General features: G+C 43.0%; 1 protein-coding gene across 1 annotated transcript in view; it reads left to right on the forward strand.

The window, feature by feature from the left end:
- The first annotated feature begins 1,100 nt into the window (after positions 1 to 1,100).
- The window catches only part of LOC120942793 (uromodulin-like), a 46,773-nt gene continuing 34,614 nt past the window's right edge, over positions 1,101 to 13,259 (forward strand). The window contains exons 1-5 of the mRNA XM_040355718.1: positions 1,101 to 1,173; positions 4,080 to 4,121; positions 5,509 to 5,664; positions 7,717 to 7,955; positions 12,523 to 12,645. Coding sequence (XP_040211652.1) covers positions 1,101 to 1,173; positions 4,080 to 4,121; positions 5,509 to 5,664; positions 7,717 to 7,955; positions 12,523 to 12,645 — 633 coding nt within the window. The remainder of the gene's footprint in view (positions 1,174 to 4,079; positions 4,122 to 5,508; positions 5,665 to 7,716; positions 7,956 to 12,522; positions 12,646 to 13,259) is intronic.

The following is a 13,259-nucleotide window of genomic DNA, read 5'->3' on the forward strand; positions in this document are numbered from 1 at the left end:
GGAGGAGTGTGCAGGTGAGGAGGAGACTATGGACCATTTTCTGCTTCGTTGCCCTTTTAACATAGAAGTGTACAAACAGGTGGGGCGGGCGCTCGGTGTTCCTTTCCTCTCCAGGCTGGGTTATGCCGAGTGGGTGTACGGAGCATTCAGTACCGGTGGAGGTTTTTGTTTGGATACACTTTTTTTAGTTAGCCTAGTGGTCCGTTATTTCACCTGGAACGCACGGTGTCAGGTCAGCATTCGGCAAAAAATCCTTCCTGTTGAGGTGGTGGTGTATGACATTGTGCATGAGGTGGGGAAGATTCGGGGGCTTGAGAGAGACAAGCGGGGTCAGGGGGCTTGGCTGAAGGCGTGGAGGGGTTTCAAGCCTCCCTGACTGCCAGGAGTCTCTTTCCCGGGTGTGGCTGTCTGTCTCTTATCACCCTAGATTATTATTTTTGATACATTTTTGATAAATGGCTGCGTACATAGGTGACGGGTTGTGCCTCTTAGGCCCTCTCTGCTGCTTTGTGTAAATAGTTTTGTAGTAATGTTTTGGTAGTGGTGTATAGTGTATATATTGTATATATTCTGAACCTGGATGTGTATTTCTTGGATTTATGTTTGAAGTTTTGTACTATAGTTTTGTTTTTTACTTTTGTATAAAATTGGTTGCTTGATTCTTTTCAATAAAAGATCAATAGTGTCCCATCATTGGTGTCAGTGGGAGGAATAGTGTCCCATCATTGGTGTCAGTGGGAGGAATAGTGTCCCATCATTGGTGTCAGTGGGAGGAATAGTGTCCCATCATTGGTGTCAGTGGGAGGAATAGTGTCCTATGGTTGATGTCAATTGACGGAATCCTGTCCCATCATTGGAGTCAGTGGGAGGAATTGTGAAATTATGTTGGTGTCATTGTGAGGAATTGTGTCCTTTTGTTGATGTTAGTGGAGGAATAGTGGCCCATTGTTGGGATCAATGGAAGGAATTATGCCCTATCTCTGGTTTCAGTTGGAGTTGTGCCCTTTTGATGGTATCAGTGGGAGGAATAGTGCCTCATTGTTTGTGTCAGTGGAGGAATTGTGCCCTTTTGATGGAGTCAGTGGGAGAAATAGTGCCCCATGTTTGGTGCCAGCGACAGGAATTATGCCCCATTGTTGGTGTCAGTGGATGTTATAGAGCCCAAAGAGCCAGGTAAAGATAAGGGAAGGGCTGCAACAGCCCCCGCCTCCCCTCCCCCCCCTCGGGCTGCATTTTGGAGACCACTGTTGTATAGGATTTATGTAGTTCCAATAGTTTGCACAGCGCTCTACTAAATAAAGAGAGACGGTACAGTTACAATTAATCTTTTCTAGATTTTTTTTCAGCTGTGAAAAATATGAATTACTATATTTTGCACAACTTTCAGACGTTTAGCAACTTTAAAGTATGTCCGTACAAAACTTGTTTTCCTTATGCCCCGTACACACCATCACTTTATGTGATGAAAAAAAACGACATTTTCTGTGAAGTAAAAAACGAAATTTTTGAAACTTCAATTTTCAAAGAGGAAGTTGCCTACACACCATCGTTTTTCTCACAATGCTCTAGCAAAGCGAGGTTATGTTCACCACGTTTTTCCATTGAAGCTCGCTTCATAACTAGCTTCTGGGCATGCGCGGGTGTAAAAACGTCATTTTAAACGTCGTTTTTTGCTACACACGGTCAATTTCTGTGAAGTAAAAAACGACGTTTTGAAAACGACACATAAAATTGAAGCATGCTTCAATTTTTTGGGGTGTTTTTTACAAGACATAAAACGACGTTTTCCCCCACACACGGTCATTTAAAGTGACGTTTTTAAAAACATTGTTTTTTTTCATCACATAAAGTGATGGTGTGTACGGGGCATACGTTTTGAATGGCATTGGGAAGGATTAGAAGCCCCATCAGGTGTATTTGGTTCTCAGTTAGAAAGATTTCCCCTCACTTCCTGTCTGGCAAAATGTTGTTAGCAGAACTGGAAGTGAAGGGAACTTGTTAGATGGATTTTCTTGAATATAAAGATCGTTTAACTCTTTCACGGCCACTGAAATTCATTGGTGGCAGTGATGGCATTTACATCTAAAGAAGTACATTTTTTGGTTGGTATTCTCATAGAAATGGTTCACCACCCCTGCCTGACCCCACCCCGCCATGTATCCTGGACTCTGCTGCCCCTCCTGGATGCCTGGGACATTCATGACTGGTATCAGTGGGAGGGGGGGGGGGTTGAGGGTAATTAGCAGTGGTTGCTAATGCTCTATTTTTAGGGGGGTGGCAAACAAACCCCCCGACCCCCCACCCCCTGTTCGTTCGGTTAGTCGGTCAGTCAAACCCCCCACCCCACCATTGCTTGCCCGTCAATTATCCCATTAGCCCTGCACTTACCCCATCCAGGCTGCGGACAGCTTCGGTGGCTTCCTCCTGCATCTCCTCCTCTGTGCTTCCCCCCTGCTCCCGGACAATACAGACGCTTTTCCTCTCAAGCCAATCAGGTTTTAAAACCAGCTTCCTGATTGGCTGGGAGAAGAAGCAGAAAGACAATAGCGAATATTAATTTGCTATTGTAACACAACTGGGTGAGCTCAGGGCGCAGTTCTATGCGCCCCAAGCCCACACTTTTTTAAGCCATTTAGAGCCTCTGGCTTTTATCATGTGCTTTAAAAAATAAACATTGAAATCCATGTGTCTGGCATCCTGCTTGTAGATTAGGAGCCGGGTGCAGGGCTTAGGAGGGCGGCACCCCTACACCCCTAATGTAATGACCTCCACTGGTAATTGGTAAACATCCACCTGATGATTGGCCCTGTAGTGAATGAAGCCCCGAAGCTCCGAGTGATTCATCATTCCCTGGCCATTGGGGGCTGAGAAGAAGATCATCAAGCATGGTCTGAGTTTAATAAGTTTCAGTGGAAGGCAAAGGAGACATTGAGGACCCCTGATATCTCATTAAAAGGAATCTGTCACTTTCTTTTATGCCAAAAAAAGGTTAAAATTATTGAATTCTAAATAAAATTGATGAAACATCTCTCTGTCCACTTACCAGTAGTTGGGTTTGGTCTGGGCTCGTCCATTTATTCTCTCCTTATCAGTAGCTTCTTCTTTTTTTTTAAACATCCAGGATCCATAGTTCAGGTTTGTCAGATTATTTTGCGTAAACACTTCCAGTAGCACTCATATATGTGTTCTGACTTTTTTTATTTTTCATAGACTGTTTTGCTGTAACTCTGAGGCCCCGTACACACGGTCGGACCGAACCGATGAGAATGAACCAAAGTTCAGTTTCATCGGACCAAACCGACCGTGTGTATAGGCCATCGGTCTGTTTTCCTTCGGTCCAAAGTTTTAAAACATGCTTCAAAACCGAACCGATGGACCGCTGCCCGATCGGTCCAAACCGATGGTTAGTACAGAAAAGCATTGGTTCAAAACCCGCGCAAGGTCAGAATCAAGTTGACGCATGCTTGGAAGCATTGAACTTTGTTTTTTTCAGCACGTCGTGTGTCTTACGTCACCGCGTTCTGACCCGATCGGATTTTGAACTGATGGTGTGTACACACATCAGACCATCAGGCCACTTCAGCGGTGAACCGATGAAAACAGTCCGTCGGACCATTCTCATCGGTTTTGTCCGACCGTGTGTACGGGGCCTGAGTTGTATCTGTGGCTGTATCTAGTGTTGTGTCTGTAGCCAGGCTCAGAACGTGTTGGAAAGATGCTGCAGATATGACTTCTACCATTCAAGATAGTAATGGACACTCTGCCGAGCCCTTCTTGTTTTATTGTAAAATATCAGAAACACAAGTTACTAAAAGCATATAAAGCTTTCCCATGTATAAGACTTTGCCCCTTTGGACCGCAGTAAAGTGCTCATGATGTGATATACAATATAAGAGAATTTCTGTCTGTTGGGAGGATTTCCTTCCACTTGTTTCTCAATCAATTATTTTTATTAAGAAAGGCAGTGAGAGGAAATCTCCCCAATGGAGGAGCCATTACAAATCAAAATCTGATTGGGAGCCAACCTTCCATTACTCCATGCAAATTAAATCTAGTTCTTTTGTTTTGTATCTCTACAGGTCAGAGCAAACCTGATGGACGTAGTGGATGCGTCACAGAAGGTAAGTTCATGATGAGAAAGAAATAGAGAGGGAGAGGAAAAAGAGAAAGAAGAATGGAGACAGAGATGAATGAAAGAGAAAAAAAGAGAGAGAGGAGAGACATAGAGCGAGAGAGAGAGCAAGAGAGAGTAAGAGACAGAGAAAGAGAGAGCGAGAGACAGAGAAAGAGAGAGCGAGAGAGAGCGAGAGAGGATGAGAGTGAGAGAGAGAGAGAGAGAGAGAGAGAGGGGAAGGGAGAGAAAGAGGGAGACAGGAGAGGGGGAGGAAGGGGGAGGAAGTCAAAGAGAGATAGATGGAGAGAGAGATAAAAAGAGAGAGAGAGAGCAAAAGAGACAGAGAGAGGAGAGGGTGAGAGCGAGGGAGACAAAGAGTAAAGGAGAGAAAGAGAGGGCGAGGGAGAGAGAAGAGAGAGAAAGAGGCAGAGAGGGGATAGAGAAGAGAGGAGTGAGAGAGGAGGAGAGAGACAGAAGTACAGAGAGAAATAAAGGGAGGGGGATGGGTAATATAGAGATAGTGGAGAAAAAAATGAGGAGGGAGGGAGGAGGAGAAGGGAGAAGAGAGGAGAGAGAGCAAGAGAGAGAGGAAAGTGGGAGAGATAGAGAGAGAGAGAGAGAGAGAGAGAGAGAGAGGGAGGAAAAGGGATAGATAGCAAATGAGAGAAAGAAACATAGAGAGGGAGAGGGGGGAGAGATGGAAAGAGAGAGAGAGAGAGTGAGAGGGAGAAGCATTTAGAGGGGGGGCAGGGAAAGAGAGAGAGAGAAAGGGAGGGAAAGAGAGGAGTGAAAGAGAGAGACACAGAGAGGGGGAGAAGCATAGAGAGAGGGAGAGATGGGGAAAGAGAGAGCGAAAAGGAGGGAAAGAAAAGGGAGAGAGAGGAGAGAAAGAGAGAGAGAGGGAGAAGCATAGAGAGGGGGAGAAGTATGGAGAGGGGAGAGGGGGAAGAGAGAGAGAGAGAAAAAGAGGGAAAGAGAGGAGAGAGAAAGGGGGGAAGAGAAGCATAGAGAGGGAGGAGACAGGGAAAGAGCGAGAGAGAGAAAAGGAGGGAAAGAGAGGAGAGAAAGAGAGAGAGCGAGAAAGGGAAAGATAGAGACACAGAGAGTTGGAGAAGCATAGAGTGGGGGGGAGACAGGGAAAGAGAGAGAGAGAGAAAAGAAGGGAAAGAAAGAAGAGAAAGAGAAGGAGAAAGAGAGAGGAGAGAGAAAAGGGGGAGGGAAAGCTGCCGTTGGAGAGATAGTAGCACAAACCAGGTGGGTGGAATAGAACCTCAGTGGATGCTGATGTCCTCAAGAGACACAAAGTCAGAGAGGGACTCATACATCGGCACCAATAAAACACAAAAAACACTTTTTGGATAGCTTGGCAGTTAAACCTTTTGAACCTTCCCCAGAGTCTCCATCCTTGACCTATGCGGTGGACACCACAGGAAGCATGTATGATGACTTTACAGAACTGAAGAAAGTGAACACCTGGCTTCTGGAACGTGTGGCTCTTAAATTTCCATGCAGTTTCCGGCAGTACACTATGGTGGAGTTCAATGATCCTGGTATGTCTCTGTTCTTTATATCATAACTAAATCAGCAACACAAAACATTGTTAAAGATCACCCCTAAATGCACTATCCTGCAGAGTTAAAATGTTAAACTAATGTTTAAACTTACTATAGGAATGGTCTAACACCAGGGGTTCCCTTCACAAATACATTTGCTCTTCTCCCCACCCCACACGTATGAAGCTCTTCATTGATATTTATTATCACACATATCCTCTTACCATTGTACCATCCAAAGTCTTTATCTTCACAGCTTAATATGCTTACAAATACAGCCATCCAACTAGATTTACCCCAAGCCCGACATTCACCTCTCCACTTGCTCCAGCTGCACATAAATGGCACAATACCGACACCAACATCGCTTCTTCTGAGGTCAGCGCCACAAACGGACCAAAGCCATTAACTCTGTAATGGTATACTTTGTACACAGTGCCCCAACCATTCATCCAGCCCTTCTAAATACCATTGTCATATTAATCTCATATCCATTTCTGCCCCAAGCTTCAGCTTTGTATACAACCCTTGAGTGACTCTACTCCCCCGATGAGTGTAAGCAGCCATAGAGATGAATGGAACTATATTCTAATGCCGCATACACAGGATCAGAATTTCCAACAACAAATGTTGGATTGAGCTTTTGGTTGGATATTCCGACTGTGTGAAGGCTCTATCGGACATTTGCTGTCGGAATTTCCGCCAACAAATGTTTGAGAGCTGGTTCTCAATTTTTCCAACGGCAAAAGTTCTTGTCGGAAATTCCAATCGCGTGTAGCCATTTCCGATGCACAAAAGTGCTGCGCATGCTCGTAACCAATTCAACACATGCTCGGAATCATTGTACTTCATTTTTCTTGGCTTGTCGTAGTGTTGTACGTCACTGCGTTCTTGACCATCGGAATTTCCGAGCAACATTTGTGCGACCGTGTGTATCCAAGACAAGTTTGAGCCAACATTCCGTCAAAAATAAAAAACACGGTTTTGTTGTCGGATTTTCCGATCGTGTGTACGTGGCATAAGACTGAAGAAACAATAGAGCCAATCTATTCAACTAGGAATGAACTGTGTAGGTGGATTCTCACCAACAAGTTTATTGTTCAGGACAAATGGGATAACGTGCATCTTGAAGGACGAGGCGTTCCTGGATGAAGGCGAAGGTTGAACTCAATAAATACGTAGCAAAGAAAATCCATATTACAATCTAATAGCCAGATTCATAAAGAGTTACGCCGGCGTATCAGTAGATACGCCGGCGTAACTCGGAATCTAAGCCGTCGTACATTTAAGTGTATTCTCAAATTGAGTTACACTTAAATGTAGCTAAGATACGACAGCCTGCGCCGTCGTATGTTAGCTGTCTAGTTCTGCCGGCCGCTAGGGGCGTGAACGCTGATTTACGCCTAGAATGCGTAAATCAGCGAGATACGCAGATTCACGAACGTACGATTGCCTGTCGCAGTGAAGATACGCCGTTTACGTAAGGCGTTTTCCGGCGTAAAGTTAGTCGAACAAATAGCTGGCCTAGCCAATGTTAAGTATGGCCGTCGTTCCAGCGTCGAAATTTGAAAATTTTACGTTGTTTGCGTAAGTCGTCCGTGAATGGGGCTGGACGTAATTTACGTTCACGTCGAAACCAATACGTCCTTGCGGCATACTTTGGAGCAATGCACACTGGGATATGTCCACGGACGGCGCATGCGCCGTTCGTAAAAAAACGTCAATCACGTCAGGTCACGAAACATTTACATAAAACACGCCCCCCTGTTCCTTATTTGAATTAGGCGCGCTTAGGCCGGCCCATTTACGCTACGCCGCCGTAACTTAGGAGGCAAGTGCTTTGTGAATACAGCACTTGCCTCTCTGACTTACGGCGGCGTAGCGTAAATACGATACGCTACGCCGCCTCAACATTAAGCCGCCCTACCTGAATCTGGCTATAAATCTGCACACTCACAGCAGCTGCTTCTAGCATCTTATTGAATAGAAGTATTTGGGGTTCTTAATATCTCAGTACAGAAATTAACTGATTGCTATTTCATTTTTCAGATGTGGGACCCGTCAGGATCACTGACAAAATGGCAGAATTTGGCTCTTTCTTTAACAATCTGGAAGCCATAGATGGTGGAGACTGTCCAGAATTGTCAATGACAGGAGTCAAGTTGGCTCTCCAGTCCTCCCCCCACATGTCATTCATCATCGTACTAACAGATGCTTCATCTAAAGATTATACAAACGCAACTTTGATGAATGAAGTCATAACGCTGATAGATACCACAAAGTCCCAGGTATGGAATTAATTCATTAAAATTGACAAACCCACATAAGTTATAGTCAGCAATTTATTTTCGGTTGATAATACACCTGATATATACAGAACACATAGAGTAAAGTGACCAGATTTTTTTAATGAAATCCGCCATTTACTAGTAATATCGGCAATCAACGACTCTCTGTCCATCGCCGCCACCGCCCACCTCACAGCCTGTCAAGTCCTACTCTCTGGGCCCCGGCTACTACTGGGTGGGGAGGAAGATCACTCCACCAGGGAAGGCAAGAAGTTAAGCAGGCAGGCGGCTGCCCTGGACTTGAGCCGAGGAAGAAGAAAAATTCCCTCCACTCTGACCAGCACATGATCATCAGAAAGGGGCACAGATAATGGAAAAAAATACACCCCCTAAGCTAGTAGGAGCGATGGAGCGGGGGTGTGTAATTCAGATTTTTTTTTATTCTGCACTGACTGTCTTTGAAATTTCCCCAGACAATGTTCAAATCCAATCCAGGGACAAAACCGGGGACAGATTTGGTCCGGGGACAGTGTCCTCAATCTGGGGACTGTCCCCTGAAACCGGGGATGTCTGGTCACCTACCCTAGAGTGTCAGAGTAAAAGCAAAACTCAAATAAGACATTCTGTTTATTGATAAAAACATTAAGGAGATGGGAAAAGTGTCAAGAAGCCCAATAAGCTTTAACCACTTCCTGCTGGCAGGGCATACATGGCTGTCCTCTGGTTTCAGTGGACATACCGGGATGGTGGTGCACCTACAGGGCATCACCCGGGTATGTATTTTTTCAGCTGGTGATTGTCTTTCAGACAGAAGTGTTCTGAGTGGCTAATAAGCCACTTTATTACTTCTGCAGGTGGCAGAATGGGGTCCCACCCCTTCCTGCCACCGCCTCTCCCGGGCTCACCGGTCCCATCACAGAGGCCAGGAGATATGCGGCTGGTGGCGGTGGCGGTCCTGTACAGAGAGAGAGAAAATTACGTTGTTCCTTCTCTCTGTAACCCCCAGAAACCGGGAGCGAGGAGTAGTTTGTCACTTTCAGTTCTGCCCCTTTGTTTATCTGGCCAGGTAAGTAGTCAATCAGAACAATCTGTGTCTGATCAGCTACATGGGAGGCCAGAGGAGAGATTTGGGGTCTAATAGACCCCAGATCTCACCATAAAGGGGATCTGTCACATCCCATGCTATCACAAGGTATGTTGTTCATCCCTTGTGACAGCAATACAGTTAGTATAAAAAAAGTTAAAAAAAATTGTGTATAAAATAAATAAATATTTATATAAAAAAATTAGGTGACCCCGTTCCATCGTGCATAGGAGTGCAAATGCATACATTACTCCTGCATACATATGTAAATGCACATGCATATGTAAAAAAATTGTGTTTGCAAATACTGTGTGACATAAAAAATTGCAACATCCACAATTGTATCTACTAGGGTCTCTGCTAAACAAACAAACAAAAAATTCATATATAATGTTTGGGGGTTCTGTGTAATTTCCTAGCAAAACAAGGTTGATTTTTACATGAAGGAGGAAAATGTCAGAAATGGCCTGGGTGGGGAGGGGTTAAGAGATAGTAGAGTTGATTCAGCAGCTAGTTTGATAACTAAAGTGCTTCAACACAAGTGATAATTTTTTAGGGAGCATTTCATTACTCTACCATGAGATTACAATAACTACCCTACAATGAGATTACAATCATTACTCTACCATGAGATTATAATCATTACTCTACCATGAGATTACAATCATTATTCTACCATGAGATTACAATCATTACTCTACCATGAGATTATAATCATTACTCTACCATGAGATTATAATCATTACTCTACCATGAGATTATAATCATTACTCTACCATGAGATTACAATCATTACTCTACCATGAGATTATAATCATTACTCTACCATGAGATTATAATCATTACTCTACCATGAGATTATAATCATTACTCTACCATGAGATTATAATCATTACTCTACCATGAGATTACAATCATTACTCTACCATGAGATTACAATCATTACTCTACCATGAGATTACAATCATTACTCTACCATGAGATTCCAACTATTACTCTACCATGAGATTACAATCATTACTCTACAATGAGATGCCAGCCATTACTCTACCATGAGATTCCAATCATTACTCTACCATGAGATTCTAATCATTACCCTACCATGAGATTCCAATCATTACTCTACCATGAGATTACAATCATTACTCTACCATGAGATTATAATCCTTACTCTACCATGAGATTCCAACTATTACTCTAAGGCCACGTACACACGACCGGTTCATCCGATGAGAATGGTCCGATGTACCGTTTTCATCGGTCCAGCGCTGAAGCGGCCTGATGGTCTGATGTGCCTACACACCATCGTTCCAAAAACCGATCGGGTCAGAACGCGGTGACGTAAAACACACAACGTTCTGAAAAAAAACAAAGTTCAATGCTTCCAAGCATGCGTCGACTTGATTCTGAGCATGCGTGGATTTTGAACCAATGCTTTTCTGTACTAACCATCGGTTTTGACCCATCGGTCAGTGGTCCATCGGTTCGATTTTAAAGCAAGTTCTCTAACTTTTGTCCGAAGGACAACAGACCGATGGGCCGTACACACGGACGGTTTGGACCAATGAAACTGGACTTCGGTCCATTCTCATCGGTTTGGACCGACCGTGTGTACGTGGCCTTACATGAGAATCCAATCATTACTCTACAATGCTATTATAATCATTACTCTACCTAGAGATTCCAATCATTACTCTATCATGAGATTCCAATCATTACTCTACAATGCGATTATAATCATTACTCTACCATGAGATTCCAATCATTACTCTACCATGAGATTCCAATCATTACTCTACCATGAGATTCCAATCATTACTCTACCATGAGATTATAATCATTACTCTACCATGAGATTATAATCATTACTCTACCATGAGATTACAATCATTACTCTACCATGAGATTATAATCATTACTCTACCATGAGATTATAATCATTACTCTACCATGAGATTACAATCATTACTCTACCATGAGATTACAATCATTACTCTACCATGAGATTACAATCATTACTCTACCATGAGATTCCAATCATTACTCTACCATGAGATTCCAATCATTACTCTACCATGAGATTCCAATCATTACTCTACCATGAGATTATAATCATTACTCTACCATGAGATTCCAATCATTACTCTACCATGAGATTATAATCATTACCCTAACATGAGATTAAAATCATTACTCTACCATGAGATTCCAATCATTACTCTACCATGAGATTACAATCATTACTCTACCATGAGATTCCAACTATTACTCTACCATGAGATTCCAATCATTACTCTACAATGAGATGCCAGCCATTACTCTACCATGAGATTCCAATCATTACTCTACCATGAGATTCTAATCATTACCCTACCATGAGATTATAATCATTACTCTACCATGAGATTATAATCATTACTCTACCATGAGATTCCAACTATTACTCTAAGGCCACGTACACACGACCGGTTCATCCGATGAGAATGGTCCGATGCACCGTTTTCATCGGTCCACCGCTGAAGCGGCCTGATGGTCTGATGTGCCTACACACCATCGTTCCAAAATCCGATCGGGTCAGAACGCGGTGACGTAAAACACACAACGTTCTGAAAAAAAACGAAGTTCAATGCTTCCAAGCATGCGTCGACTTGATTCTGAGCATGCGTGGATTTTGAACCAATGCTTTTCTGTACTAACCATCGGTTTTGACCCATCGGTCAGTGGTCCATCGGTTCGATTTTAAAGCAAGTTCTCTAACTTTTGTCCGAAGGACAACAGACCGATGGGCCGTACACACGGACGGTTTGGACCGATGAAACTGGACTTCGGTCCATTCTCATCGGTTTGGACCGACCGTGTGTACGTGGCCTTACATGAGAATCCAATCATTACTCTACAATGCGATTATAATCATTACTCTACCTAGAGATTCCAATCATTACTCTATCATGAGATTCCAATCATTACTCTACAATGCGATTATAATCATTACTCTACCATGAGATTCCAATCATTACTCTACCATGAGATTCCAATCATTACTCTACCATGAGATTCCAATCATTACTCTACCATGAGATTCCAATCATTACCCTACCATGAGATTATAATCATTACTCTACCATGAGATTATAATCATTACTCTACCATGAGTATACAATCATTACTCTACCAGCCCCTGGCACCCCCACTACAGCCTAGAAGTGAAAAAAGGTATTGCTTCACTTTAAGTACATTTTCGTTTGAAATACATGCTCTGGTCCCATTGTGTACTTAAAAGTGGGGCATGCCTGTATAGATGTTCTCTCCCAGGGACGGTATTGTCATTGGAGGAAGATCCCTGAAAGAAGGGACACAGACCAAAAGAAATCCTGGTGGGTGTTTGAGGTGACTGAATACATTTAATCCAAGCCAATGCTAGAACATCCCTTTTAGATGCTACCCATTAATAATTATTAACATTGTGTCTTCTTCTCACTGTAGGTCCTTTTCCTCACCACTGGAATTTGTGTAAGTGAGATCTCTCCCGATTACACCATATACAGGAATGTCTCCTCGCGAAGCTTCGGACACGTCTTCAGACTTACCATTCCTGATCTGAATAAAGTAAGTCATTTGTATCCGATCATTTCATTGTTATTACACAACAAATCTATGAAAACCTTCTGGCTTTTTTGCCTATATCAGTTTAGGTTCCCCACCCAACCATGAAGAGCAAAGATATCCTAATGTACCAAGTAATGAAAAACAGGACATTTGGGACTTTGAGTGAAGCAGTGGACTGGTAGGGGTTAAAAATGAAATTGAACAGATTTGTATTGCATATGTGTATTGTAGTAATAAATCACATATATAACAGGTAGCGTGTACATAAGCACATAGCATAACCAATAATACATCCATATACAAATATTAGTATGGTAACACATAGCAATACATTGTTAAGATCAAAAGGGGATACAGTGTGTATAACCACATAAAACCTGAGCAACACATAACAACATGTTGTAACGTAAAAAAAATTCAATAGTCGTAAAGAAAATGGTATGTCTGAATAGAGTACTAATAGTGCATATAGCTACATCCTTGATGCCCGACGCGTTGCGTGTAAAAAACACTTCCTCGGGGGCGGATGCTATAGGGTGTCTAAAACAAGAGAGTAAAAACGAATGAGATGATTAACTCAGTGCCACCAGAGGAGACAATCTGTGAACTCTGGG

The sequence above is a fragment of the Rana temporaria genome, chromosome 6, assembly GCF_905171775.1.
Source record: "Rana temporaria chromosome 6, aRanTem1.1, whole genome shotgun sequence".
In the NCBI taxonomy this organism is placed as follows: domain Eukaryota; kingdom Metazoa; phylum Chordata; class Amphibia; order Anura; family Ranidae; genus Rana; species Rana temporaria.